At 43.8% G+C, this 26,352-nt stretch overlaps 1 protein-coding gene across 1 annotated transcript in view; it reads right to left on the minus strand.

The window, feature by feature from the left end:
* ankfn1 (ankyrin repeat and fibronectin type III domain containing 1) overlaps nucleotides 1–26,352 on the minus strand; it is a 133,187-nt gene that overhangs the window by 56,933 nt on the left and 49,902 nt on the right. The window contains exon 7 of the mRNA XM_040135882.1: nucleotides 6,401–6,526. Within this exon, the coding sequence (XP_039991816.1) occupies nucleotides 6,401–6,526 (126 nt within the window). The remainder of the gene's footprint in view (nucleotides 1–6,400; nucleotides 6,527–26,352) is intronic.

A 26,352-nucleotide genomic window follows, 5' to 3' on the forward strand; every position in this document is an offset into this window, starting at 1 on the left:
ACTGGTTCAGCAGTCAGGTGGTGAAGAGACATGTACAAATTCTGACACGTCACGAACTCGTGAGGTTTGTTTCAGGCATAATCTAGGTGAGCCCTCGCACCTGTAGTCCAGACATCGAAACAGGATTCACCAAAGAAAACAAAAGGAGCAAACAACAAGTCCCATGGACTGACAGGTACCTCGGCGACAGCAGGTTTCCGAACCTCATGTGGTTCCGACGTCACAAAGAGCTCACCAAGTAATAACTGATTATCAGCTTTATTAATCCGCACTGGAACTCTTGTTCATGGTGTGAAGAATAGCAAACAAGCAGAAAGACGGGCCTTGCTATCAAACCACAAAATAAATAAACAAAAATGAATATTATGTATATATGTACACACGCACACACACACGCTCTTGAGTTTGCTTCGAAGTGGATTCACGCCCTCTTTTTCAGACGGCCTCGGTTACATTTTGTAACATAAGCTTGTTTGCTTTGAGTTGGATGAGAAGATCGATTCCACTCTCATGTCTGTCCATTAAATAAAAGGCTGCAGCCAGCAAATTGTGACAAATGCTTTTATGGGCCGGGGGGTGGGAGGTTATGTGAGGGCACAGATTGTAATTTTTACGCTTTGGTTTTTATCCAGATGAAACAAATGAGATAAAACATGTTAATCAGGGAGCTTTAGAGGAGCTGGTAGGTGGATTCTATTCCATTTGGACAGAGCCAGGCAGCTGTTTCCTCCTGTTTCAAGTCTTATATACTGAGCTTCTCACTTATGTATGTAGATTATATTCAAAACATGCTGAGAGGTGAATTATCCGCTTTTCCTGCATTGGATTTCATATCTGACTTGAGATGGTGCTTCGTCCATGCAGAGTTGTTCCCTGTGAGATGCCGGTTCTCATACTAAACAAACACCAATATGTATGGTTTATATGGTTTACGCCGCATAAATCGCAGAAACAATATTGCAAATAAAAATGTGATTCAAAATTAAATAAAAAAACCAACTATATGCGAATGCAGTAAATGAGTTGAACACACGCAGTTCGGGCAACGAGCTGAAAATGGCTCGGTTTCCCCAGTCGGCCACCACTCATCCACTCATCTGTGACTTATGTTGTAATCTATTAATAACTGCGGCCTTTCCATCACAGTCCTCCTTCACATCAGTCCTGTATTATTGCGTCTAGCCTCTGTACAGGAGACCCTATTCTTTAAGGCAAAAAAAAGCCCTTCAGTTATTATTAAACATGCCTCTTTACACACATGCCTACATTACACATTTCAAACAGCACTGCTGCCGCCGCCGCAGCAGGAAAAACACCTGCAGCGTCTCATCGTCAGCAGGCGTCTGATGAACACGTCGCTTCACCTGATTGTTCTGCATTCGGCCCAGCAGGACGACTGCCGCTGACCGGCCCGCTCACTCTGCGCTGCGTGTTAATGTTACCTCACAGTCATCGCACCGAGTCTGAGCTGGGGTTCGATGCCGCTTTATCGCATTTGAATCCGCCAGCAAATCTGCCCGGAAAATGATCCAAAGCGGTAATGGCGGTAATTTAGAGTAGCTGGTAACGGCCCAAATTCAACGTACGTAGAGATTTACATAACAATGATCAGACCGAAAAAAGTTAAACCAAGATACAAAAAGGGTCAATGATTTTAAAAAAAATGTTGAATCAGAAAAGAAAAGCAAAGAAAAGAAAAGAAAAGAAAAGCAAAGCAAAGCAAAGAAAAGAAAAGAAAGAAAAGCAAAGAAAAGAAAAGCAAAGCAAAGCAAAGAAAAGAAAAAAAAGAAAGGAAAAAAGAAAGAAAAGTCTTTCACATCACATAATGTGCATCCTTTACACCACGGAAGGTTTCTTTTGGAGTTCTGGAAGGCCTGCGGGTCAGTGAAGGTCCTCGTCACACGATCGGCAGCAGAATCTCTCTGAGCTGGAAGGATCCATTTCTTCCCCTTGGGGAGCGAGACGATGCCAAACGTCGTGGCAGTGCCACCTCGGGTGTTTCGTGCTGCTGGGATTTTATGTCTGGCTGCGGCTCAAACTTCAATCCATTTGAACTCTGCCGGTGACCTTTCAAAGCACGATAATGAGATGACAGCCGTCTATCGCAACTTTTTTTGTGCGGGTTATCGCGCAAGATCTCTACGTCTTTACATGACAAGACGTGCGCAGCCTCTAATCTGGTGTTTTAGTATCTTAAAATACTCATTCTTTAAATTTCCTTCCAAAGTTCGAGAAGCTTCTTTTTCCATCTTTCTGGGGGGGACCGGTGTGGTCAGAGTGCTTCGTTTTTCTGTTTTCTGTAGCATCACGATACTGTATTACTTCCCTACACTCCATCTAACTCTTCCTTAAAAAGTCAAACTGTTTTTTTTTTTTTTAACTACTTACTACAATTACAGCTAGCAGTGTTATTATTAATTGATTTGACACTAGAGTGACACAAACAAACAAAACAATGAAAGACAGAAAAATAGAAGACAGTAGGGAAGCATCGCTGCAGCGCAGAATCTTACATCACATCACATCTACTCATCTGGCAGACGCTGTTGTCCAGCCAGCCATGGGAGAGGTCACATGACCGCATACTGTACGACAGCAACCTCCAGCAGCTTGAATTGGTTATTTCTGGATGAAATCAGCGGCTACGTCGTGGTGTTTAATTCGCCTGTCCTTTAGTGAAGCTCCAGTTCTGATTCACGTCTCTGACTGGCTTCTTCTCCATAGCAACTGCAGCTGAGGCTCATGGGTATTGTAGTATTTAGAGATATCCACCCAGCCGACCCAAACAAACCCTGAATTCTGAGAGAAAAGGAGTTGAAATAGTTCAAACTGATGGTCATATTTTTAAGTGAACCTTTTTGAGCATTAGTCCAAGAGTTTACTTTGAGAGCAGCTTCTTTATTCTTCAATATTTAATGTTATAGAGAAATACTTTCGATAGCTTGGCACGTAAACATCTTCAGTCATCGTACGGGCAAAAATCTACCGCAGCTTTTTTTGGCCCGGTGGTTTTCCATAGCTGTCCGTGATGTGAAAAGAAAACATTTTCTGCGTCTCAGACTACCGCTGTACACGAGCACACTTATTCTGGCCAGTAAGAGCTCTACTCCTCCCTGGCACAAACTGGTGAATGGTGAGCTCTACGTGCCGCCATGTTCAGTCCTCAGCTGACAAAATAAAACCGAACCCACCGCGCTGCACCTGCCGGCGCAGGTGGGTGGTGCGTGAGCGTCAGCTGCGCCGAAACACACCGCAGTCAAACGTTGCCGTTACCGAGACTGATCGAGACCGACTGACTGAAACAGCAGTTCACAGCTGCTGAGCTAACGTTTCGGATTTTAAAGCCGTGGCACTGAAATTTAAATTAACGGCCACTTTGAAGCTGAAAGGAAACACAGCCAATTATGATTCACCTATATCTGTGTGTGTGTGTGTGTGTGAATTACCGACCAGTTAAACATAATTGTTTTCAACCTCATTACTGATCCAAATATCAATCCCTCGCCCTGACGGTCGAGGCTTTAAATGATTAAAAAGAACAAATTGCTTTTATAGTGGTGCTGCAGAAATCCCTGTTCAGTCTGACAGTAAATACAGAGGAGGCAGCAGACATCTAGAACTGTGTATGTATGACCCTCTCTGTGAAAACACAATATTCCCTTAATTATTCATACAGCTCTTAATGGAAGGAAACAAAACAGCAGCACATTGTTTTCTTTCCAAAACAACCCTATAAAGTTTGTCAGTTTCCTTTCTAATATCATGAAAAAGTCAGGGAGTTACTGGTAAAACTACCTCGCTGTTAAAACCATGGGACTAATGGTCTTTGCCATCAGCACAAAACACTAACCCATTAATAGAGAAGGCTTAGAAATCTCTTAATTATCACATCCCCCGTGAATCTACCCAGGAATAAATCCAATAAAATCCTCTTGATACTAAATGTTACTGTTCAAAGCTGTGAGGTTTTTACTGAGGAATTAATCTTGATTTAATGGAGGGTTTAACACCAGTCTGAAGGAAATGTCCAAGTCTACCTTATTGCTGCTTTCACAGGCCCAGGCCGTGTGGGCACTGAGAGAGTTACTGGTGTCTGAGGGTGGACCTGAAGTGGTCCTGTCCAAAAACGATTACACCGTAAGAGGTGGAGGACAAAATACACGGTCCACTTCTTTCTGAAATTGACACAAAGTTCGGCTGAGGACAATATGAGGCTTTGATGCGGGACGTCGACACCGGAGACTGAGTTTCACATCCGGAGTCGCGTCTGTGGTTCAGGCAACAAAAGCACTTTAGTGTTGACTTTTCCCACATTTAACCAAGAGCATCACCTTTCCTGAGCCTTAACCCGGATACCCACGGATGATTAGTAAACGGGCTTACTGGGCAGGGGGGCCCACGGGGGCCCGCAGGTACAAGGGGCTGTTAAACTACAGGTTCGCTATTTTTCCAGTAAAGTCTTCCAGCTATAGTCTGATGCCGAAATGAACCGTGACACTGTCTTTACTTGCTGTGCTCATCCTTCCTGTTCCTACTGGCCTTTAAAAGATAAGTGCTGGGGGACAGAACGCCGTCCCCATCGGTCCCCGTACATGACGACGCGCTGCAAGAAGCAGAATTAGTCTGAGGTGGTTCGCTGGCGTAAAGCAAGATAACAACACATGCTGTTTATCTACACCATCGTCCCAGTTCAGCAGGTCAATGAGCAGACTGTGACAGCAGACACACAAACAACAGATGAACAACCTACACACACACACAGTATATGATGTTTACGGAAGAGGACAAATTATGCAACACCTGTCACCGTTATTTACAAGAGAAAATGCTTCCCTCTGATTGGCTGTCAGGTATTTAATCCATATCTGTGGACCCCTGAAACGTAGTTCAGGTCAACAGGTTAACTGCTGCTCTAAAACAGAGCTCCAGGTGTACTAAACTGCCGGTAACTATGGCAACTGTAGCGATGATTCAGGCTCTGTTAGCGGTTAACCGACCGGTGAAACCAACCACGAACCCACTGGACTCTACTCTCTGCTCCACGTTCTCCCCCTAATCCTTTACTCTGCCGCTTCCTAAAGTAAGAAATGCCATTTTCAGATTTTCCTCTCAATTATATCCTCAGTGTTGCTCATCACATGAACACAGGACTCTCCTGCTTTATCAGACAGACCAGACAATAGGTGTATGCTCTGGGTATCAGTTTGAACTATTTCATCTTCTTTTCTAAAGCTCCTTTCACACTGGACAAGAAGCCCACTAACACCCACTAACATCTGGCCTTTGTCTTCAGTGGGAAAGGGAACAATCCGCATTGATTCCTGGGTCAAGTAGTCTCGGGTATTTCGCAGTGATGAGAACACGACACCTGGCTGCGCACGCTAATTGCTTTGCCGTGTGTTTATGGCGCATAAATAGCCAGGAACAGTTCTTGTTCTTCAGTGTACGGGAACAACGTGCAGTGGTTTGGTTCTTCGTATGCAGCACTGCATGTGTTGAGTCTGACGAGACTGACGTAAAAGATCTAAAAAAGTAACCTCCGTAACCTACTCACTGGCATCCAAGCTGCTTTCTACCGTTTCCTTTTTGTGTTGTCCAACGTGACACAGCAGGAAAAAAAATAAAACTTGTCTACTGGCATTTAGGGAAAGGAGTCAATCGCCTCTTTTTTAGCAAGTATACCTGCGTTTAAAAAAAGCCACATATATGTAGAAATTTTGGTGAAAAATGGGTGTTTGTTTGGGTCGGCTGGGTGGATATCTCTAAATACTACAATACCCATGAGCCTCAGCTGCAGTTGCTATGGAGAAGAAGCCAGTCAGAGACGTGAATCAGAACTGGAGCTTCACTGAAGGATAAGCGAATTAAACACCACGACGTAGCCGCTGAATTCATCCAGAAATAACCAATTTAAGCTGCTGGAGGTTTCTACAAAGACTGTAAAGTTTTCTGATTGGATGTCTCTTCCCATAAAGCACCTTGGGAGTCGTAGTTGACTTCTCTCCATGTCCACAGGCTTCTTGTAGTTTTGACTTTACCAAAGAACCAGATATTTTCTAACACAGTTGTTAAAGAGAGTTTCATTCCCCGAACATTATTGAGTGAGCTCCAACACCTGGTACCTCACACTGTCTGTGAGTGAACCGGACTCACGACAGTCCCTAAGACTAAAAACGATCAGATTTCCGTTCATCCCAACCTTCTGATACACATTAAATCTTGTCTGCTCTGGACTTAAACCTTAAATCTGAGATGGTTTGCAAATTCTTGTCTATTATTTTGTTCACCGGGAGACCTCGTTGTGCAACACTGCTGTAAGAATAACTAAGAGTGCAGGGGTGTGTGTGTGTGTGTGTGTGTGTGTGTGTGTGTGTGTGTGTCTGAGTGTGTGTGTCCTAACCTGTCCAGACTGAGTGAGGATCGTGAGGTTCCCGTATAAAACAGGGGCTTCAGGTCTTTGATCAGAGCATCTCCAGCTGGCCTCTGGTTCCACCTCTGGGCCAATCGAGAGATCTTACTGTCGGACCTGACACACACACACACACAGACACGCACACACAGACACGCACACACAGACACACACACACACACGCACAGACACACACACACACACACACACACGCACACACACACACACACGCACACACACACACACACACACACACACACACACACACACACACACACACACAAAGAGGGGGATAGGGATGGATAAGAACCTGAGGACAACAAATCCACAGTTGGAAATGCACGTTCTTTTAACCCCACAAAAACAAAAACAGTCCTCGACCGGCGTTTCCATGTGAAATCGCACGAGAACAAAAGGAAACGGATCCGAAAGAACGAGACGAGGACGGTCAGAAAGTTCTGGCTCCTTCCATCTAACCTCCACTCATCAAATGTTCACCGTGAAAAAACCGCAGTCTGAAATCAAAATTTCCTCAGAACCAGCACCTCCTCCCTCCGTCGTGTCAAACTGTCAGCAGAGACACTTCACAGCATTGTCACAATAACCAAGGCGTCGCTGGTTTTTATTTATATATTTTAAAGAATGAAAGTCACACAGAATTTGGACATTTTGATCAGACGTCCTCTGCAAGCGTAAATTTCGTTTCCCTTTCCAAGAAGAACAACAGGACCTGACAGACACAGCTGCAGTCTGACTTCACGCTGGACTGCAGTAAAAATTCAACAAAGAAAAGGGGAGAACGTGGCTCCCAAGAGTCCAGCTCGGCTCAAAGTGGATCCCAGTCCACCTGAACTGGCTGACAGTCCCGCAGCAGAACCCAAATGAGACACTGATCTGCTTTACAGAGACCAGACCCGACGAGACACCTGTCAGATCAAAAGTGAAGTGGAAAAGTTGCTTCAAAGCTGTCCAGGTACACTAAAAAGCTGCGTGATATTTTTTTTTTAAAATTCTGCCATGATTTCATTTGGTATTAAACGTAAGTCCAGCACTCATATACTCACTAGAAACCTTGGAGGTAAAGGACTCTGAGGATCCTCCGGAGGAAGGACGGCAGGCTGCTCAGCAGCAGATCTATCCCAGCATCTAAGCCTCCTCCGCTGGGTTAAATCTCTCTGACTGATGCCCACTGGCTGCCTCTGGCTCTCCGGAGCGCCGGATCATCTCCGGGGTGGGGGGAGCAGAGAGTCCGGCAGCCCGCAGATGTGATGCTCAGTCCTGGGTACGCGAGCGAGCGAGCGAGCATGGAGCGTCTCTATCTGCTCCCTACTCCGGCTCTGACTGACTGCACTTAACACCTGTTCACCGCCGAACGCATCGCGACACATCGGCACTCACACACACACGCACGCGCGCACACACACACACACACACACACACACACACTGCAGAGAGCAAGAGAATGAATGAGTAGTTGAGAGACAGAGACGGAGAGAGAGGGAGGAAGAGAAGTAATGAGATAGGGATGTGTGTGAGCCTACTGGGGAGGAAGGTGTGAGTAAGTGGGTGGGGGGCAGTCGGTGAGCTTGGTGATATGACAGGCACACACACACACACACACACACACACACACTCAGTATAGCGACTATGTAAACCCCGATGGAGGAGGGGCAGCAGCGGCTTCAGGCTTTGAAAATGCTGAGAATAAAGTGGGGTGGGGGTGACAGTGTGAGGAGGGTAGCGACGCAGACCAGGAGATTATATTTACTGATGCTGAGGAGAAAACAGTCACTGCAGCATAAAAAAAGGGCAGGAAGACGCAGTAAAATGTAATGAGACTCATGATAAGAGCTGCAGCCGTTCCTGCTGAACAGTTCTCCCTGTAGAGGGGGACAGATTGGTGCAGGAAACCTGGAAGTGCTCGAGTCACGGCTTCCTGCTGCAGAGCTGAAATCATACTCAACTACGTCACTTTAAAATCGTTTTTATTTTTGATTAATATGCCGATTATTTTTCTATTAGTTTTGATTGTTTTGGTCTGTAAAAATGCTAAAACCCAAGGTGGCGTCTTCAAAAGTCGACCAACAGTCGAAAACACAAAGCGCCAGTTTACAATGAGACGAAAGAGAGAGAGAGAGAAACGTCACATTTGAGAAGCTGCAACCAGAGGATGTCGATTTTCTGTTGTGATGCTAATGGAAGAATCCTTTCAGCTGTGGATACCGATGAACCTTCTGACAAGTAAAACACTCGTTTTCAGCCGCTCTTCCCCTGGATGTATGCACCGCTGCCAAAATTTCACATGGTTCATTAATATTCATCACGAAAAACACAACCTTGGCAACTTGTGCTGTCCGCCCTGCTCGCAGCTGACCGGGGCTGGTCTGAAGGGAAGGGGGACCCGGACACACACCCGCAAACAAATACGGAAACGCACAGAGACCTCACCGCTTAGCAGCCCAACGTAGGCTGTTGGCGAGCATGTGCGCAGCAGCCAGTCGACCCGGGAGAAGCGGCATCAACGAGGTGGACTCGGGCATTAGAAATACAACAGGCGTAGCAGAACTGAGCGAAACAAAGCCAACGTTTGAGCTAAATGGTCACTAGTTGGCGCTGCGAGGCTGCACAGTAACCGTGTGGCAGCCTGTTCCGTGCGCTGCAGCAACACCTGCACATTTCACATCCATCACTCAGGTCGGCTGGCTCCCCATGTGACCTGGACACGAATCAAACTATTTCAACACGCGAAATAAAAATCTGTGCTCAAACCATTTCTGAGAAATGTAGGCCTTTTCTGACAACATCCCATTACAGAAGCAAAATGTCTCTTTTGCCTGCACAAACGAGTCACACTTTGGTCATTCGGCCGTTAGTCAGGCGCCGAGACATGTGCTAAAAAATCTAATGTTTGATTTCTGAGAAACGGCGCAAGCGCACTTTTTTATTTTGCCTGCATGAATCACTTCAAAGCGCTGGAGACTCAGACTAAACTGATGCAACGTTGTCCCGTGCACCTGTCGGTCACATTCAATCTGAATTTTCATGCGAGTCTGACTGGCGCGTTGAGTTTACCCGACCTGTGTCTATTTAAGTTCAGTAACAATAGCGTAAGGAACTTTTTGTGTCGTGGCATTTCGCCCCCTATCGCTCCAGCTATCCGGGCCTCCGGAGCCCTTCAAGCGCCAGAAGCTTGTGGCAGAGTAACGCACATCACAAGGCCATCGCGAATAACCCTGTCTATCAATCCTGAGCTGTTCCTCCGCCGACCGGCGCCCGAGGACGCAGCAGCATCGCGGCTGGAAAAGCCCTGGGGGGAAAACACTGCCGTCTCTTCGGCACATCGCTGTAAAAGGAAACACCTTTGGGTTTTGACGGCGCTACGGACCCTGCCTGGACCGAACGGTTCAGTAGCATTTGGACTAATCCCTTGACATCGCCGGACTGCCTTCGTCACTGGAGAGAGGCACTGAATCCACCCGCGTCGCTATTCAGCTGTGCTACGGCTCCGTCGTGGGTTCGGTGTTCGCAGGGTGCCTGTCACAAGCACAGGCTGTTCTGCAGCAGACACATTCCCAATACGGTTCATTTTACAGCAGAGTGAAAACACATTTGCAGCTCGTTTAGATGCGGTAACATAACTGTACCGGTTTTAATTACTGCACTACGCCGCACTGTCTTGTGTCTGTGTGTTCAGAACAGTGTAATTAATACTGTATGTTCACATTAAACCAATCGATTTTACAAACACATAATTTTCATCTGTTTCGGTCCCTTTAGGCCACGTATCAATATTAATGAAAATGAAATGAGTTTGGTTGCAGGTCTCTCTGTCTTCAGAGTTTCACTGTTTATCCTTCACCGTGTTTTCAACTCACATGAACCTGAAGACGGTTTGTTCGTTGACTTAAATGAACCAATTCATACCCTCAACCTTGAATTTTCAAGAAGTTGAAAAGCGGTTCAACAGGCAAGCAAATGCAGTGGCGTTGCTCTAAGTGGTAGCAAACCAAATCCAGGACCGCCATTGGAAATATGCCGTTTTAACCACGAACAGAGCGATATTCCAGGCTGGTCAGCAAAAGGCAAAGTTTATGGATGGAAAACAACACTGAGGCATCATGATATGTCCGTTCATGAAAGCTTTCCATTGTCTAAGGGTCAGTTCACCCAAATGAAAAAAAATTTGAAAATACGTAGATAAATAAAGTTAAAGAAAAGCCAAGACTGTCCCGATTTGGGTGATCCAACCCTCCGCCTGAGAAGCTGAAGTAAACAGAAGAAGAAGAACTGCTGGAGATATTACGAGCATCGTTAGCCGCTGTGGCCGAACAGAGAGACGAGAGCAGCTGCTACACTTAGCGAAAAAAACGCAAACCACTTTCAGACACTGTGAGGAAGACGAAGACAGTGCGGAAAGGACACAGCGACAAGTACTACGCAACACGGCTTGTGATTTTCAGATTTTTAGTGTGTGTGCAGAAAACAAAAAGCTGCAAAAAGCAGCAAATGCACTCAGAGGTAATGGAAATCACACAGAAAGGAGGAGAGGCAAGGGGAGAGCGGCGTGTGTGTTTGTGGGCCTGTATTGCTATGTTTGCGAGGACTAATTTCATTGTAAAACCAGCTCCGTTTGTAGCGAGGACGTTTCTGCGCCGCCAGGACATTTTGGACTTGAAAGGACTGTTTGAAGGTTAGGACTTGGTTAGACATTTGGTTGTGATGGTTTAGGTTAGTGCTGGGGGCCAGGGAATGCACTACGTCGGTGAGGGTCCTCACCAGTACAGAAGGACAACTGGTGTGTATGTGGTATGGACAGAGGGATGGAAGGAGGAGGAGAGAAACCTGTTGTCCTGTGTCAAAATCCTTTTGTCCTTCTTATCTGTCAAAACAGCTGCTTCATCTACCGCAGGCAGGAAGTGGTATATGTGTGTGTTGTATGTGTGATGTGCTGTGTGTCGGCCCACGTCCAGCTCTGCTCACAGTGTGTCACTCTAATACTGGCAGTGTAAATAGGAGAGGATAATGTGTGTGAGCGGGAGGAAGTGAATTGTTGTTCACGTTCACACACGAACGTGACGGAAAGTCCGGAGTCGCTCCAGCAGCTCGGCGACGTCGTTATTAAAGAAAAAACCAAATCAAAAAACTGTAAGATGGATAAACGTGGGGGGAGTGTGTTAACATTTCGTAATTAGCAATACACACAAAGTGCAGCTAAGGCTCATGGGAATTAGTTTTGGAGTTATTGGGTCAATAGCCAGAGTACTGGTCAAGTTCATCCCGAGAGGAACGTGAATGTCACTGTGGAAATCTTTCAGCCTGGGTCTGGGTGTTTGTCAGGTTTATCAGGGACACAACCAGTAGGATCCTTTGTTCGATCGATTTAATTTCCACACGAGGATCAACCACACTGATCTGTCCAGGTCTAATTCATGAATATATATTAAGCTTTATAAAGATTTCTCAATTTACATTAATTTGACTATCAACTAAAAAGACTTATCCACTAGCAATACTGTCTGTTACCATTTAGACCATTTAGTCAACTTAAAGACAGGAAATGAAGACCATGCAGTGGTCTGACAGTGTTGACAGGACTCTGAGCAAATATTCACCGTGTATCTGTATTTAAAGCTCAGAAACATTCATTTTGCTTATAGAGTCGTGGAGTAGGAGGAGACGCTGATTCCTATTTCAGTTTCTTCTTCTCTGTTCTCCACAATGTTACTGAGCAAAGAAACACTAGACTCTTCTGGATAATGGAACAATCATATAGGTTCATGTTCTGACCTAATTATTTCAGTCACATCTCTGAGAAGTCACGTTTTGTGATTATTTGTGAACGGTCAAAAGTCCCATGAGCCTCGGCCAAAGCCATGAGACGTGAGGATCAGAGCCGCACTGAATTCAAAATACGTCATCAGGGAATTCACGAACACAACCCGTCGCTGTAGTCGCTTAATTCGGTGACCATTATGAATTTAAAAATTGAGCATTATCTGAAAGCCAATTCATTCAAACTGCAGATTATAAAACAGTTTTCCCAGCAGTGTAATCTTTAGCTTTAACCTGCCATTTCCAGCTCAGCTAACAGGTTTTTATACTCTCAGTTTTCTTTTTTTTTTTAGGTTCAAACTGTAAATCCGAGCAGCCGAGTGGGAAAAACAGCTCGAATCAGCCTCTGACTTGTTACTCTGAGTCACAGATCTGGTGAATCTCTGACAGCGACCGTCTCTGCCACTTGGGGAAAAAACCACAGACAAGTCAACAGACCGTTGGCGGAACGGCTGCCATTGCTCCGCCAAAATAAAACCCAACATTAACACTGACACAATCCATTCTGTTCAAGGTTTCTACCTGTTAAAACGGAGTTTTTCCTCGCCGCTGTCGCCAAGTGTTTGCTCACGGGGGAATGTTGGGTCTCTGTAAATGTGACTATAAAGAGTCCCGGTCTAGACCTGCTCTACATGAAAAGTGCCCGTCATATAGCCAGTATCTATTAGCAAATTTTGGTTTTTCAAGTTTTGGATTTGAACAAAACTAAAGCCATATTTTGACAGGATGAATGTTACATAGGAAAAGTTGTCACTCCAAATGGTATTTTAGCCTGTGGTAAATTACAGGAGCTGCCTCTGTAACAGACAATTATATTCTGCAGGAAAACCATGTGACCTTCATCGCTGATGGGCTTTTGTTTATTTAATAACAACAACAACAACAACAATAATAATAATACATTTTATTTATAGAGCACTCTTCAGGGCACTCAGACACTTGAATTGATTACAGAAAAGCAATACAATAAAACATGACACTGCATTAATGACACATTAAGGGCCCTTCTGAAAAGCTGGGTTTTGAGTAATGATTTGAACATGAACAGATCAGCGCAGTCTCACATACATTTTTTATATTATCATTACTTACTGGTAAATACTTGGCTGTACAAAGGCAGACCAGCAGAGACACTGTCACCAGGAACGTGACACGACAGGCACCTCAAACAAACGTGGGAGAAACCAACCGTCATTATAAATGGTTTCCCCATTCTTCAGGACGACGCACGGTAGCATAACCCCCCTATATCCACCAACAAACTCTGAAACCAATAGTTGATGAATTAATTAGTCCACTGACAGGAATTTAATCACCAATGTTTCTGATAAATGATTGTTTCAGTAATTTTTTGCACAAAATGACAAAAATTCTCTGTTTCCGGTTCCTTAACTGTGAGGATTGGCTGCTTTTCTCTGTATAATTTAACTGCAAATTGAATCTCTTTGGGTTTTGGACTGTTGTTCAATAAAAAACAAGACATCCGAGGTCATCACCTTGGGCTATGAGAAGATATAACAGACATTTTTCTCTATTTTTGGAATTTTACATACTAAACCAATAACTGAGAAAATAATTAGCAGATTTATGGATGATGAAAATGATCATTTTAGGCATCGTTGCACTACTAACGATCTATAAAAATGAAATTTACTGCGATTTGTGCAAAGATGCCATCATGTTATTGTGTTTATCCTTTGTATCTATGCAGTGCAGAGATAAACCTCCCTTTAATCATTAAATAAAATCAGTTAATCAATCGTGTGAGGTTCAGTGTTTTGATCAGACTTTGTCACATGTCAAAGGTCACATGACAGATTTGAACCCGCGTCGTTGGGAGCACGCGGCCGGTGGATTCCTCGGTGTCTCTGAACGACTGAATGTTTCCAGCTGCTCTGCCTCGTCTTTATTGCTCTGCACTGGCTGTGGAAAACTACCAACTTCACTGACCCAACACACACACACACACACACACACACACACACACACGCACACACACAAAGCACGGCGCGATAAAGGATCAGTTCACCCCAAATAAAACGGAATTACTGAAGCAACAAGTAAATGACGGTATCTGCTTAATAAATGTTTCAAAGGGGGCAGAAAGTCAACTGCAGTTTCCTGTGAAAACATGGACCTGAGACCCAAGTGTTCACGTCAGATAATCGACGGCTCTGTGATTTTTACGTGTTCAGGTTACATGTTTACAAAAGAAAATTGTTCAGCCTAGTCGGTGCATTATCATTTTACAGGCTTTAATGAGGCTAAATGAGAGTCTGGATTGAGCAGAACACAACGCGGATATTTCACGCGACGACAATTTCTTTGTTTGGTCTCCATGTGATGATGATCGCTGTGATTTTTCTTACATTTGAGATTTGGGACTAAAGCAAAGGAGAATCGAAGAATATGAAACACATATTACCAATCCGCCATCACCTTTGCCATTAATTTGTGCATGTATACGATGCAGGATGTATTAAGCAGGACGTGTCTTTAGTCACACAGTGACAGGAAAAATCCAGAATACCTGTGTGTGTGTGTGTGTGTGTGTTTTGGCGCCTCGCTCTGCATTGTGCCTGTGTAAACTTTGGCCTGTGTGTTGGGAGTAAACACGACTACTTTAACTGCAATTTCTAGTAGCATTCAGATCATTTAGTGAAGTCCTTTTCAAAATCATTTCCAGTGGTAAGCTATTTTTGGGATAGTACTTCATCTTGAAGAAACAAAAAGCTCCGGAACAACTGAGGTGCTGCTCCACCAACCACACAGATTCTGCACTGTCACCTCCCCATCCTCTGGGTCAGAGTCAGTCAGGGGGCGCTGACAGTACGAAGCAGGACCGGCAGCCGACCCGTCCAGGACACGGCCGGCTCCGGAGAGCTGCTCAGCTGCTTTAAAAAGCCACAATACATCATGTGCGTATGCCTTTCAAATAATTAGAAATCAGTACACATAATTGCAAAAAAATCAACTGTTGTCTGTCCCACAACATTCACCCACCAAACAGGCCGTAGCAGCGCAGATGCGTCGCAGCGTTGCCTGTTAATGTTGTATATCCACAGTGGAAACACGAGGCTGAACTCTCCCCCGAAGCCTTACAGATTCTTAAAAGATCAGGTTGGAGGAAGCTCCAGCTTAGGAGTCGCCCTTTACCTACACAAGAAACCAGTCCAGAGCTTCCCAGTGATCCAGTTTCATGCCACCTGGTCAAATGATTATGGAGCACGTGGGTATTAACCATTACCAAAACTTGCACCACTGGTAGTGAGCAAAGAGGCTGCGGCACTAAGGGAGGCCACTACCTCTATGTTTCTTTGGGAAAAATCCAGAGATTTGTCCATGAAAACTCTTTAAATACAGCACCAGCGGTCGCCAGCAGTTACTAGCGCTACAAAGTATAAAACCTGCTTGTGAAAACAGCGTGAAATGATCCGCAGTTCAGTCTGATTTCCGAACTCGTCATCAAGTCGAGGTCATGTAAATCACATGCCTGAAGGATGATAGGCTGTCCGTCAGATTCAAACCGACGATGTGTCTGACCAACCAGACAGCTGCTCGCTGTACAAACAGGAGAAAATGGTGCATTTGTGAGGGACTATTTTCAGCAGCGGATTAATCCACATTTGGTTCAGTAGCAGGTATTTGTGGCAGCAGAACGGTGTGTGTGTGTGTGTGTGTGTGGGACGAAGTCTAAATAAACTACGGTGTGTGTGTTCATGTTGATGAAGGAACATGTCACCCAGAGCAACAGTGTGAATCACTGATATGTTTTTAATAGTTTCTGGAGACAGTGGAGCTCTGAGGCTCAGAGGAACCAGATTCATCAGGCTGTAGACACACACACACACACACACACACACATTCACAGTTCTGGTTAGTCGGAGACCTTCAGCGTTGGTTTGGCTCTGCAGATGGGATTTAATGACAAGAAGAAAAACACAGAAGTCAACAGACTTATGTTTTATAATATGCCTCTGTCATTACATCATTTCTGTGGGTTTCAGTGAAGAACATTTCTGGATTCTGAAACCACAGCTGTGTCAGGAGTTCCAGCTCCACTGAGCCTGCAGCGGCCGCCCGTGGGAAAACCCGCCCAGGATGAAGGGACGCCAACAGACAATACGGATTTGACATCACAAACAACTCCAAACAAATAATGTGCCAGCTTCCTGCCAACCTCTGCCGAGGAGCCGCGCTTAGCTGCAACCAGTAACAGCTGCCGTTCATTGGCTCAGAGCTGCCTCAGGCTCGCACTGTTTCCATGGTTCCCATTGAGGACCAACAGGTGAAGGAGAGCTAGGGGGAAGCCATTTAAGTTCCCTCATTTGAATATTTGTACTGGTGTTTGTGTCTTTTCTGTTTCGGCTGCGAGGCATCGCTCCACTGATTTTCTGCACAGCAACAAACAACTGAAGAGGGGGATTTTCATTTTAACTACGGGGGAGAAATCTGCTGGAAGCTGCTCAGGTGTAGTCATCACTCATGGATGGGTCCATGCAGATCACTGTGAAGACTCTTTTCATTTTTACACGATGTCACGTCTGAATGAGTCTGAATTACAAAACACACGGCAGCAATCTCAGTAGGGAGGACCTCTGGCAACATGGCACAGGTGTGGAAAAGGTTAAATATTAAATGCATGTCCCGTTCGCTCCTGGATCGCTGAGTTTTTTGCTTCTGCTGCATTTTATCAGCTCAGTGTGAAATTGGATTTTCTTGTGAAAACTGAATATACAATGTTTCTTCTGATCTGACAGATGGAAACATGTTAACACCAACATATCGGCCTGATTGGGCACCAATTAAGCACATTAAGACTGTTACGGCTCAAGAATCTCCTCAATGTGACTGAAGACAGAAACCCAGGACTCTCCTGGATAATGTGACCACCATGTAGGTTCACGCTATGGCCGCTAGTTTGAATTATCTCTACTTAGTGAGAAGTCAGGTTTTGTCCATCATTTCGGCGCACGCCTCACAATACTACAACACCCACGAGCCTTGGCCGAAGCCAGTCAGAAGTGTGAATCAGAGAGCCGGTGAATTTAAAGTGTCTTGGCGTTGTTAGTTAAAATGTGGCGCCATAGTTGCTTCATCCAAAATTCATCCATTCTGTCCACTGTAAAGCTCTGTGATTGGACGTTTCTTGCTGAAATGCACCTTGGGAGTCGTAGTTGACTTCTCTCCTTCAGCTTTCATGTCCACAGGACTCTTTTAGCTTTGACTTTTTTAATGAACGAGTCATTGTTGTGGATGTTTTGTTCTGATCACTGAAGCAGGAGAGTTTCATGTTGATCTGTGAGTCACTGACATCGTCTATGGTGAAAATGAACCGGACCTGAAACATCTCCTCCCGCTTTGCAACTCAACGAGGTCCTTCAAATGTTTTTCTCAGGAGAATATTACAATTTGCAATTATGCTAAGATAAGCTAACCCGCTGCTGGCTCTCGCTTCATATTTACTGTGCAGACATGACAGTGGGATTAATCTGAACATCTGACTCTCAAACAGAGAGCAAGGAAAGAATAAGCATATTTCTCAAAGTGTCAAACTATTCCTGTATTAAGAATAATTCAACTTATTTTTAAATTAAAGTCATGTGTTTGAAAAATGCTCTAGAAATGATTTTTCTGTATCTTTAAACAAGAAAGAAAAGCACAGGTTGCTCCGCCAGAATTATGAAAAACTCAACTGGGTAAGAAAATAGATGAAGCAAGGTGGTTTACATTGATAAGAAGCAGGAATGTCCTTACTGCAGTGACAGATTGGTTCACTTTTCTACAGAGAGGAAAAAAAAAAGAAAAAAAATCACTTTAAGGGCTCAGTTACACACCGAAACGACTTATAAACCATGCATCTTATTTTAGAAGCCTATCAAATCTTCTGTGTGAAGAATAATCTGCAAAGTAACCAGAAACTGCAGCTGTCAAATAAATGTGCTGCAGTAAAAATGACAATATTTTCCTCTGAGATGTAGTAAAGTAGAAATATAAAGCAATATTCTGTATAACAGAAAAACAAGTAAATCTAAAACTGTACTTTAGTACTTTAGTAAATGTACCTAACTCCTTTCCACCAATATGCAGTCCAGGCAGGACTGACAATATCTTTGCTTGTCCAAATGATAATTTCCAAAATGTGACAGTGGGTTAGGAAAAGTATTGCTCATGCTGAGATGTGATGGATGGAGCCTGAGTGCTCAGAGAGGAAGAGGAGATGTGGAGGTGTGAAACCTGTCTGCCTCCCTCCTTTCCCATCCTTCACTTGCCTCTAATGTTGCTGCAATTATGTTCCAGAGAACAGGATGTTCTTCACGGACGTGTTTAAAAAAGGCAATCTGCAGCCTGTTTTTGGTTTCATAATAAACTGAAGGAGGTCTGGTTTAATTCAGGAACAAGGAGGGTGGGGGAGATACACTGATGATAAGCGAGTGACTGACGTTTGTGTGACTGCACTCGGGACATTTTTAATAATTTTGTGTTGTCACCAGGCAAAGTACAAAAGTGGATGTTTGGCTCCGAGGCTCGCACGGATACTAAAAACGGTGGACGCCCCACGAATATGGCGTTGTGTCAAGATATGGTATTTCTGGCAGCTGGACCGTAAACATTTTGCAACAGACCGTGTTCACACCTGTAACAGTGTGGGACTGATGACTGTATTAACACAGAGCCGTGGCTTTCTAACTTCTCTGTTCCTCTGCTGGTTCCTCTGCGTCGTCACTGGGGCGCACATATCACCTCGGTGGTTTTTGGACTTTTATTTAAGCTGACACGGAGCATCCCTTCAAAAGGCTATAATGAATATTTTCATTACAGCGATGTGTGAAATGTCAACGTGAAAAAAATGTGAGATTGTGGAAGGTGTCTGTGGTGGTTATGAACCTACAGACAGTTATTGGCTGAATAAAACCATTTAAAGAGATGGGAGCATTGGATTGTCAGTCTGCTCTAAACAACGTGTAAAACAGTCTCCCTTCAGCATCCAGAGTCAGGCCCTAATGATACTTTCTGCATTCGTGTAGCTGCAAGGATCCGCATGACGTAAACATGGTCATCCGTCCGTGTCATCTATATCTGTGAAGTGGTGAACTACAAAAAAGGACTGAATGCAACCCTTAGATAACTTGAAAATAAAATACACGAGTCAGACATTTAGAGCGAGTCATTCACGCTGCTGTCCTTAAGTGAGAGTCTTTGGCTGAACAAAAGCTGTGTTTAATGTAGTTTGATCAAACTACAACAACAACTAAATCCTCCGTGAGCCACGCTCTCTCTTTACGGGCCATTACTGCTTAACAACTCTCAGAGGTCTCACTCTCTCACACACACACACACACACACACACACACACACACACACACACACAAAGAGCGTCTCAGTAAAACACTGTCTTTGATTAGTAAAATGAAATAGACAATGAGTTGCGATTGAAATGATGCAAAACCAGATCTTTCAGTTTCTCTCTCTCACTCACACACACACACACACACACACACACACACTGAACACAGCGCGATAAAGGAGCAGTTCACCCCACACACACACCTGTTTGTTTAACTGGTTTAGGAGTTATCGTCTCGATGCTGGTAATGACTTGTCACTGACAAGACGTCAAGTCACGATTCAGCAGCCTAGCATGAGAAGACATAATGGACTGTACACTGTATATGTGTGTGTGTGTGTGTGTGTGTGTGTATCATGAGAGTTTATGACTGTGTGGGAGTTTTCTAGCGGAGTGTGTGACAGTGAAGAAATGACTGGCATCAATCAAAGCAATGTCGTATTAGCGCCTCCCTGGACACCACACAGCGACAGTTATCCTGAGTTGGCAGCATCTCCGCGGCTCTGAGCCCACCTCTGCTCACATTTGTATGATTTGATTCGTAACCGCTGTGGAAGGCACCGACAAATGATGTCGTCCTGCTGATAGAGGCGTAGGGTGTTGTTCTACAGGCCATGCACCATCCTTTTTCATTTAATGCGGAGGACATGTTGATTAAGCCCAGTTTCCCGACTCTTTCCTGCTACCTGGCGCATGTTGGTGAGGTTAAATTACACAACACAGTGTTTTGCGGCCCACATTGCAGCGAGCACCGCTAATGGCTGCTAATCACATGTGGATTCCTTAGCTCCTTTACACTTGACGGGTTAATGACCCCCTGCCAAAAATACCTATAGCGCGGCTTTTATTTACAGTCCAGCTTCAGAATTCGTCACCGACAGCAACACTGAAACACCACACAGATGTGTCATACATGATTCAGTCCGATAGAGTTGAGGTCGTGGAGAGCAGAGGGTTTGCAGCAGAGGTTTCTCTGTTAGATGTGTTTTGCTGAAAAGCAGCAGATTACTGAGCCTTTCTTCAACCTGCTTCATGCTGTCTTCATTATCTTCACAATCTCCTCAGGCATCAGAAACTTGTAGGAACAAGACCAGGTCAAAACCCAGTATCTGGCTGAACCGCCCTTTATCTGTTCCCTTCTGTCCTGCTCTCTGTGCTCACATATACAGTGTTTTAATGCAGCTGAATTCCCAATAAATCTGTTCTCATCTACATGTTCTTCTGTTCCTGTTGTCAGACGACGGAACCAGTATGAAACAGTTACTGAAACGTGGCCCATTGAGACGACGTGTTAACAAGCAGACACTTCCGAGACATTTCCAAGCTGCTGCTCTGCTGCTGAAATCCTGGTTTCACAACCACGATGTCGTCTGACAGAGTCACCGGACACATGAGTTAAAGACGACGGCTGAGCTGAGATTTCAGGTACATTTACCTGTAAAATGATCAGTCAGAGAGAAAGTTAGAAGCTCATCCACGTCTGTGTCAGCTGACGTTCTGTCAGTTGAATGAGACGACGGAGAGGTGTTGCCTGGGGAGGGAAAGCCCGACCTCACGCTCACGGGGCAACGCTGGCGACTCTCTTCCACGGAAAGTAGCCGAGGTTTGTCCAGAAAGTCGCGGGATTAGTCGCTAGGTGCTTCTGTGAAGAAAAGTCAGTAAATCTACCGACAAAGGTGCTAAGTCGCCAACGCTGCCTGTAAACGCCTCCTGATGACGCAATAGAAACTGTTTGCACCAATTCATTTTGAAAGAGCAACAGCCAACGAGGAAACTCCAACACTCAGTTAGTCAGTCACATGAGTCTTCTTCCTGCTGTTGTAATGGTGGTAAAATAATATGTCATTTGTTTTGTTTTGAAGTAATGTCCTTGTGTTTAATGCATTTGTGACATAATTGCTTTAACTGTATATGTCCATATATGTACATGTTGGGGACACTGCAGTCATTCACTGGAAGTTATAGAAGCAATCACTATAGTGGCAGGTAACTGAGTCTCAAAATGAAAATTAACTGGTTTAACAGCAGAAATCAGGTTGATAAACACAGACGAACACTCACACACGTGAAAACACTGCTTTAGTTGATCGGTGATGCCTCTCATCGAGCCAACTTATGCACTAAAAGTGTGTAAGTTACCATGAATCAAAGACGGAGGGCTTCAAAACATTGATACATCAGAGAAAAATCAACATTCAAAGGGGAACATACCATTACGCTCTGCCGATTATAATTAAATACAGCTGAATTTAAACCAATAGAAACAACTTCTGGTGTCTATGGCTCTGAGGAAAACTGCATCTCCTACATTCCCAGCTTTCAATAATACAAAATGCTCTAATAAGGTCTGAGCAAGTGAATTACTTGTAAATAAACAACTGCAGGAAATGAAAGTCTGACTGGGGGCTTTCGAAAAACAAGTTTGATAAGGCTGAACGTAAGAACTGAGGGGTTGGAAAAAAAAAACAGCCTAAAGACTCGGCAGGAATCAAAGAGCTTATATCAGAGTTTAGAGACTACTGTACAAGGCAAAGTGTGACATTACGAACATGGTACGACAAACCCCAGACCCACATCAAAAAAGCTGATAAAGCTCGTCGGTTGAGGCCGGTCTGAAAACCCGTCCAGTCAGCGCAGGGTCAGAAGCTTTGTCCCTGCCAACGTGTCCCCATCAAAGTCTCATTAAGTCACAAACTGACAAACCCTGACATGATTGGTCACCACTCCTCACTTAAGTGTGTCTGTCAGAAAAAGGACTCGAGTGCAAAGGAAAAAAAACAACAAAAAACTTACCAATGAGTCATGTTTTTTCGAACTCGTGTCTCGCAGAGTGCTTCGTGTCCCCACTTCATACCGGACTGAATTTTTCAGGCTGAAATGCTCCACTTCTCTGTGTCGTGGTTTATGGACGCAGTCGTGACGATGGAAAAAAGGAAACATTTTGGATGGTAGTGCAAAGACTTCGGCCCACACTTTAAAAAACAAACAAACTATAATCTAATTTGGCATTAATTCGTTATTTATAGGCTGTGCGAACACTTTGGTACATTTATATTTATTGATTTTCATTGTAACATCTTTCCTCTGAAATCGCTCTGCAGCGTTCTGGTGTCTACTGTTCAAACCCTCTGACTCATTGATCTAGTCCTCCGATGGAACTCCCTGGACTGCTTTTCATTGTCTCACCGGTACCTGAAGCAACACGCCCCCACCAACGCAGGCCTGTTTTCAGTCTGAACGCCCACTGGACCCAGCTTGGGCCCAGAGCAAAGGAAAAACAAAGCTTTAAAAAGTGCAGCTTTTGCATCACACAAGGCAGAAAATAAAAGCAGTGTGAGATTTAATAGTTCTCTCTGTTGATCAAAAAGCTGTTGGCACCAAACATGAGCCTCATGTGATGTGTGTGTCAGCCGTAAGAAGCCCGGGGGGGGGGGGGAAGCATGTGTACCATCAGCGGTAAAACTACAGGAAGAGTGTGAGACTGACAACAAACAGGGGGAGCGTCATTTCAAAAGGAGATAATCAAAATGTAGTTCATTACAGATTGATCTGACGATTACTTTTTGATAAATCTTTTGGTCTATAAAATGTGAGAAACCAGTAAAAAAATTAAATCATTAAAAAAAAAAAAAGAAAGAAAAATGTCTTGCCCGAATTGTAGTTTAAAACAAAAAAGACATTAAATTTTTGACGTATTAAACAGAGAAAAGATTCAAACAGGAGAAACCTGAAACAGATGGCCTTACCTGAAAAAAGTAACTTGAAATTGATTTTCTGTCGATTAATTGCATTGTTTCAGCTCTTATCGCAACCTTTTATTTTGAAGGTAAAGCGACAGAGGATGGGGTAGACTTCACCGTCTTCATCGTTTAACCTTAACAGGATTTTTAAATGAAATATTCTTGAAATAATAATCAAGCTTGCCCATTATTTCTATCAGTTAGAAAAACATTGCCTTCGCCAAATTATATCTGAGATCTGGGACAGTCTAATTGCTGCTCCTGCTGACGACGATAATGAACAAAGCTCTGAAAATAAAAGCTAAGCTGTAAAAAAAAGGATTTATTAATTAAATCTTCCAATTCCATTCAAGGAAGAGTTATTAATGAAAAAACCATTAAACTGACATCTCATTAAGATTAATCCACCTTCTTGCTTGTTGATCCAGAGGTGGACAAACTTTAAGCTTGAGTTTTTACCACAGGGATAAACACTAGATGACTACCAAATATAAGAGTCCACTTAGATTCCCCCTAAATCTTAGTTAATATGAAGCTATCAATATTTTCAGATGCTTATAAAGGTTAAAAAAAAAAAAAAGTTATAAATACCTGACAAGGTCTCTGGATGTACATATTTTGTTTTTACATTTTCTGTATCACTGGTCAAAGTTAAACATCAGTGCGCTCAGTCGTCAACACTTCTGATCCACTTCGGTCCCAAACAAGTCTTTGGAAAAATGAAAACGTGACCGCTTCTGCTAAATTACTACATAACACCAACCACTTCAGTTCAAAGAGAAGAGCTGCGACGGGGAGCGGGGGGAGTCGAAAGCTGAAGAATGAAAGGAGAGAGAGGAAGAGAGAGAGCGATATATATCCTTCTAATGGGGCGATGAGTCAGAAAACTCACAGTCACGACCGACACTACTCCGGACTAAAGTTATTGTTTCAGCTCTGTGTGTGTGAGTGTGTTTGTGTGTGTGTGTCTCGAGGTTGATCCAGGTTTCCACGAATGTCCTCACACAGCCTCGAGATCCTGCTCGTACTGATGAAACCAAGACACAAACAAACGAGCCTCGTACAAAAAGAGCTGCTTCTCCAACAAGACTGGAAACAACAACAGCAACTGAGATCAAAACATCAGGAGCATCTCATCTCACGATGATAAGATTTGGAGCCAATAAACGGGAAATTAACCAAAACTCTGAAGAAACGCTGGCTCCGGAGTCGGGTCCAGGGTGGCAGCAAATCCTTATTTCATTGTGGTTTCTTTCCCATGATGCATTTTTATACACTCAAAGCTGCTCTAATCAATACGTTTATATTAACAGTGGATCAAATGACTGTGTAATATGAAAGGGGTCACTCAAAGTGTCAAACCTAGAGAGAATCATTAACAACTCAGCTGTTCCCCTCGGCTTGACTGAGTTTTTTAGCCTCTTTCAGCTCATTGTTTTGGCGACTGTTTTCTTTTACTGCTCCGGTTCACTCTCACCGCTCTCATAGCGTCGTTTTCGTCCGCAGCAGGCAGATGTTTTCAGAGAAACAGCTGCATAAACCCACCGCCCACTACCTGCTGAGCGGAAAAACAGCAGACAGACCCAGTCAGAGACCAGCTGCTGAACATGGTGGAGCATTTAGCAGCTAAAGAGCCAGATGTTTCCCTCAGGAGCTGGTGGAGACCAAAACCAGAGCTAAAAGAGAGGGAGTACTGGACTGGATTAATCAGACGGAAACAATCTCCTTGATGAGAAAATAAGAAACTAACACATTCTCCAGCTTTTCATTATTAAAATAACTGTTTCCTACACGAGACAAACCACCAACTTGTCAAGTAGATTTCGCCTCAAAAACACCGGTATGTTTTTTTTTTGACAAACATCTTCATCCCCGTCCTTGGTGCAGTTTTACAGACATACACACACCGACGGCAGCCTGGCTTCAGTTTACAGTCATTAATCTGTTCTACAGGTTCATCTGCTCTCACCTGGATCAACCGTCTTTTTGTTTTCCCTCTATGTCGACTCCAGTAATTAAATATGACAGCAGAACACAAAGTCATATTAAATGTCAGAGAGTGTTAATGATTAATGTGCATAATCACACTGCTGTTGAGTGTCTTCCAGAGACACACATACAGGCAGAGGGATATTCAACACCTCGTCCTACATACAATCACTGTCACATGAAATCCTCTCATCTCCTAAAACAGGAAATTCATTTTCCTCCCACAGAAGAACCATTTATGCCTCATGTGAAGAGGGAAACATGAAAATAAGCAAGATGAACAACCCGGCACAAAGGCGATATGTTCATTCAGCATTTTACACAAAAACAAAACTAGACCATCAAACCTCTATGACCTGTGGCCCCTCTAAAGCGTGCGAGACACCATATTTTTTATTGTTTACATGAAGTTGTATACCTTACCGTGTCCTGTGCTCCGATTTTCACAGAACGAGTGTCCACTATTCGTTAAATAAATGAGACATTATACAATAATTCACCACATGAATAAGATGTGTAAGGCTGCAACTAACAATTAGTTTCATAATTGATCAATCTGCCGATTAATTTCTCAATTCATCGTTTGGTCTATGAAATGTCAGAAGGTAGTAAAGGACTCAATGGCATCTAAATGGCAGGTTCTCCCACCAGCAGTCCAAAATTCAAAGACATTGAGAAGATCAAGAATAGCAGCATTTGAGGAGATGGAACCACATACTAATGATTATCATACCTGTTCAGCTAATGCCGGTGATTTATCATCATTGCTAACCTCACTCAGTCATTTGTTTTGAATGATTTTGTGTGAGCAATTAGCCTTTGACATTAGTTTCACACTGAAGATTTTCCATCATCGTACCATTTTAAATCACTAGGAGTCGGAGATGAGAAATAATGCGGGGAAAATATGAATGTAGACGGTTACTTCGAACCTGATTAATCTCAATTTACATTGAAACACTAACCTTTCAACGGAATTTGGTTAAGATCGATCCATATTTAACACTAAAACACTGATATAAATTGGTGTGACG

This window comes from Xiphias gladius, chromosome 9 (genome assembly GCF_016859285.1).
Source record: "Xiphias gladius isolate SHS-SW01 ecotype Sanya breed wild chromosome 9, ASM1685928v1, whole genome shotgun sequence".
NCBI classification, from domain to species: Eukaryota; Metazoa; Chordata; class Actinopteri; order Istiophoriformes; family Xiphiidae; genus Xiphias; species Xiphias gladius.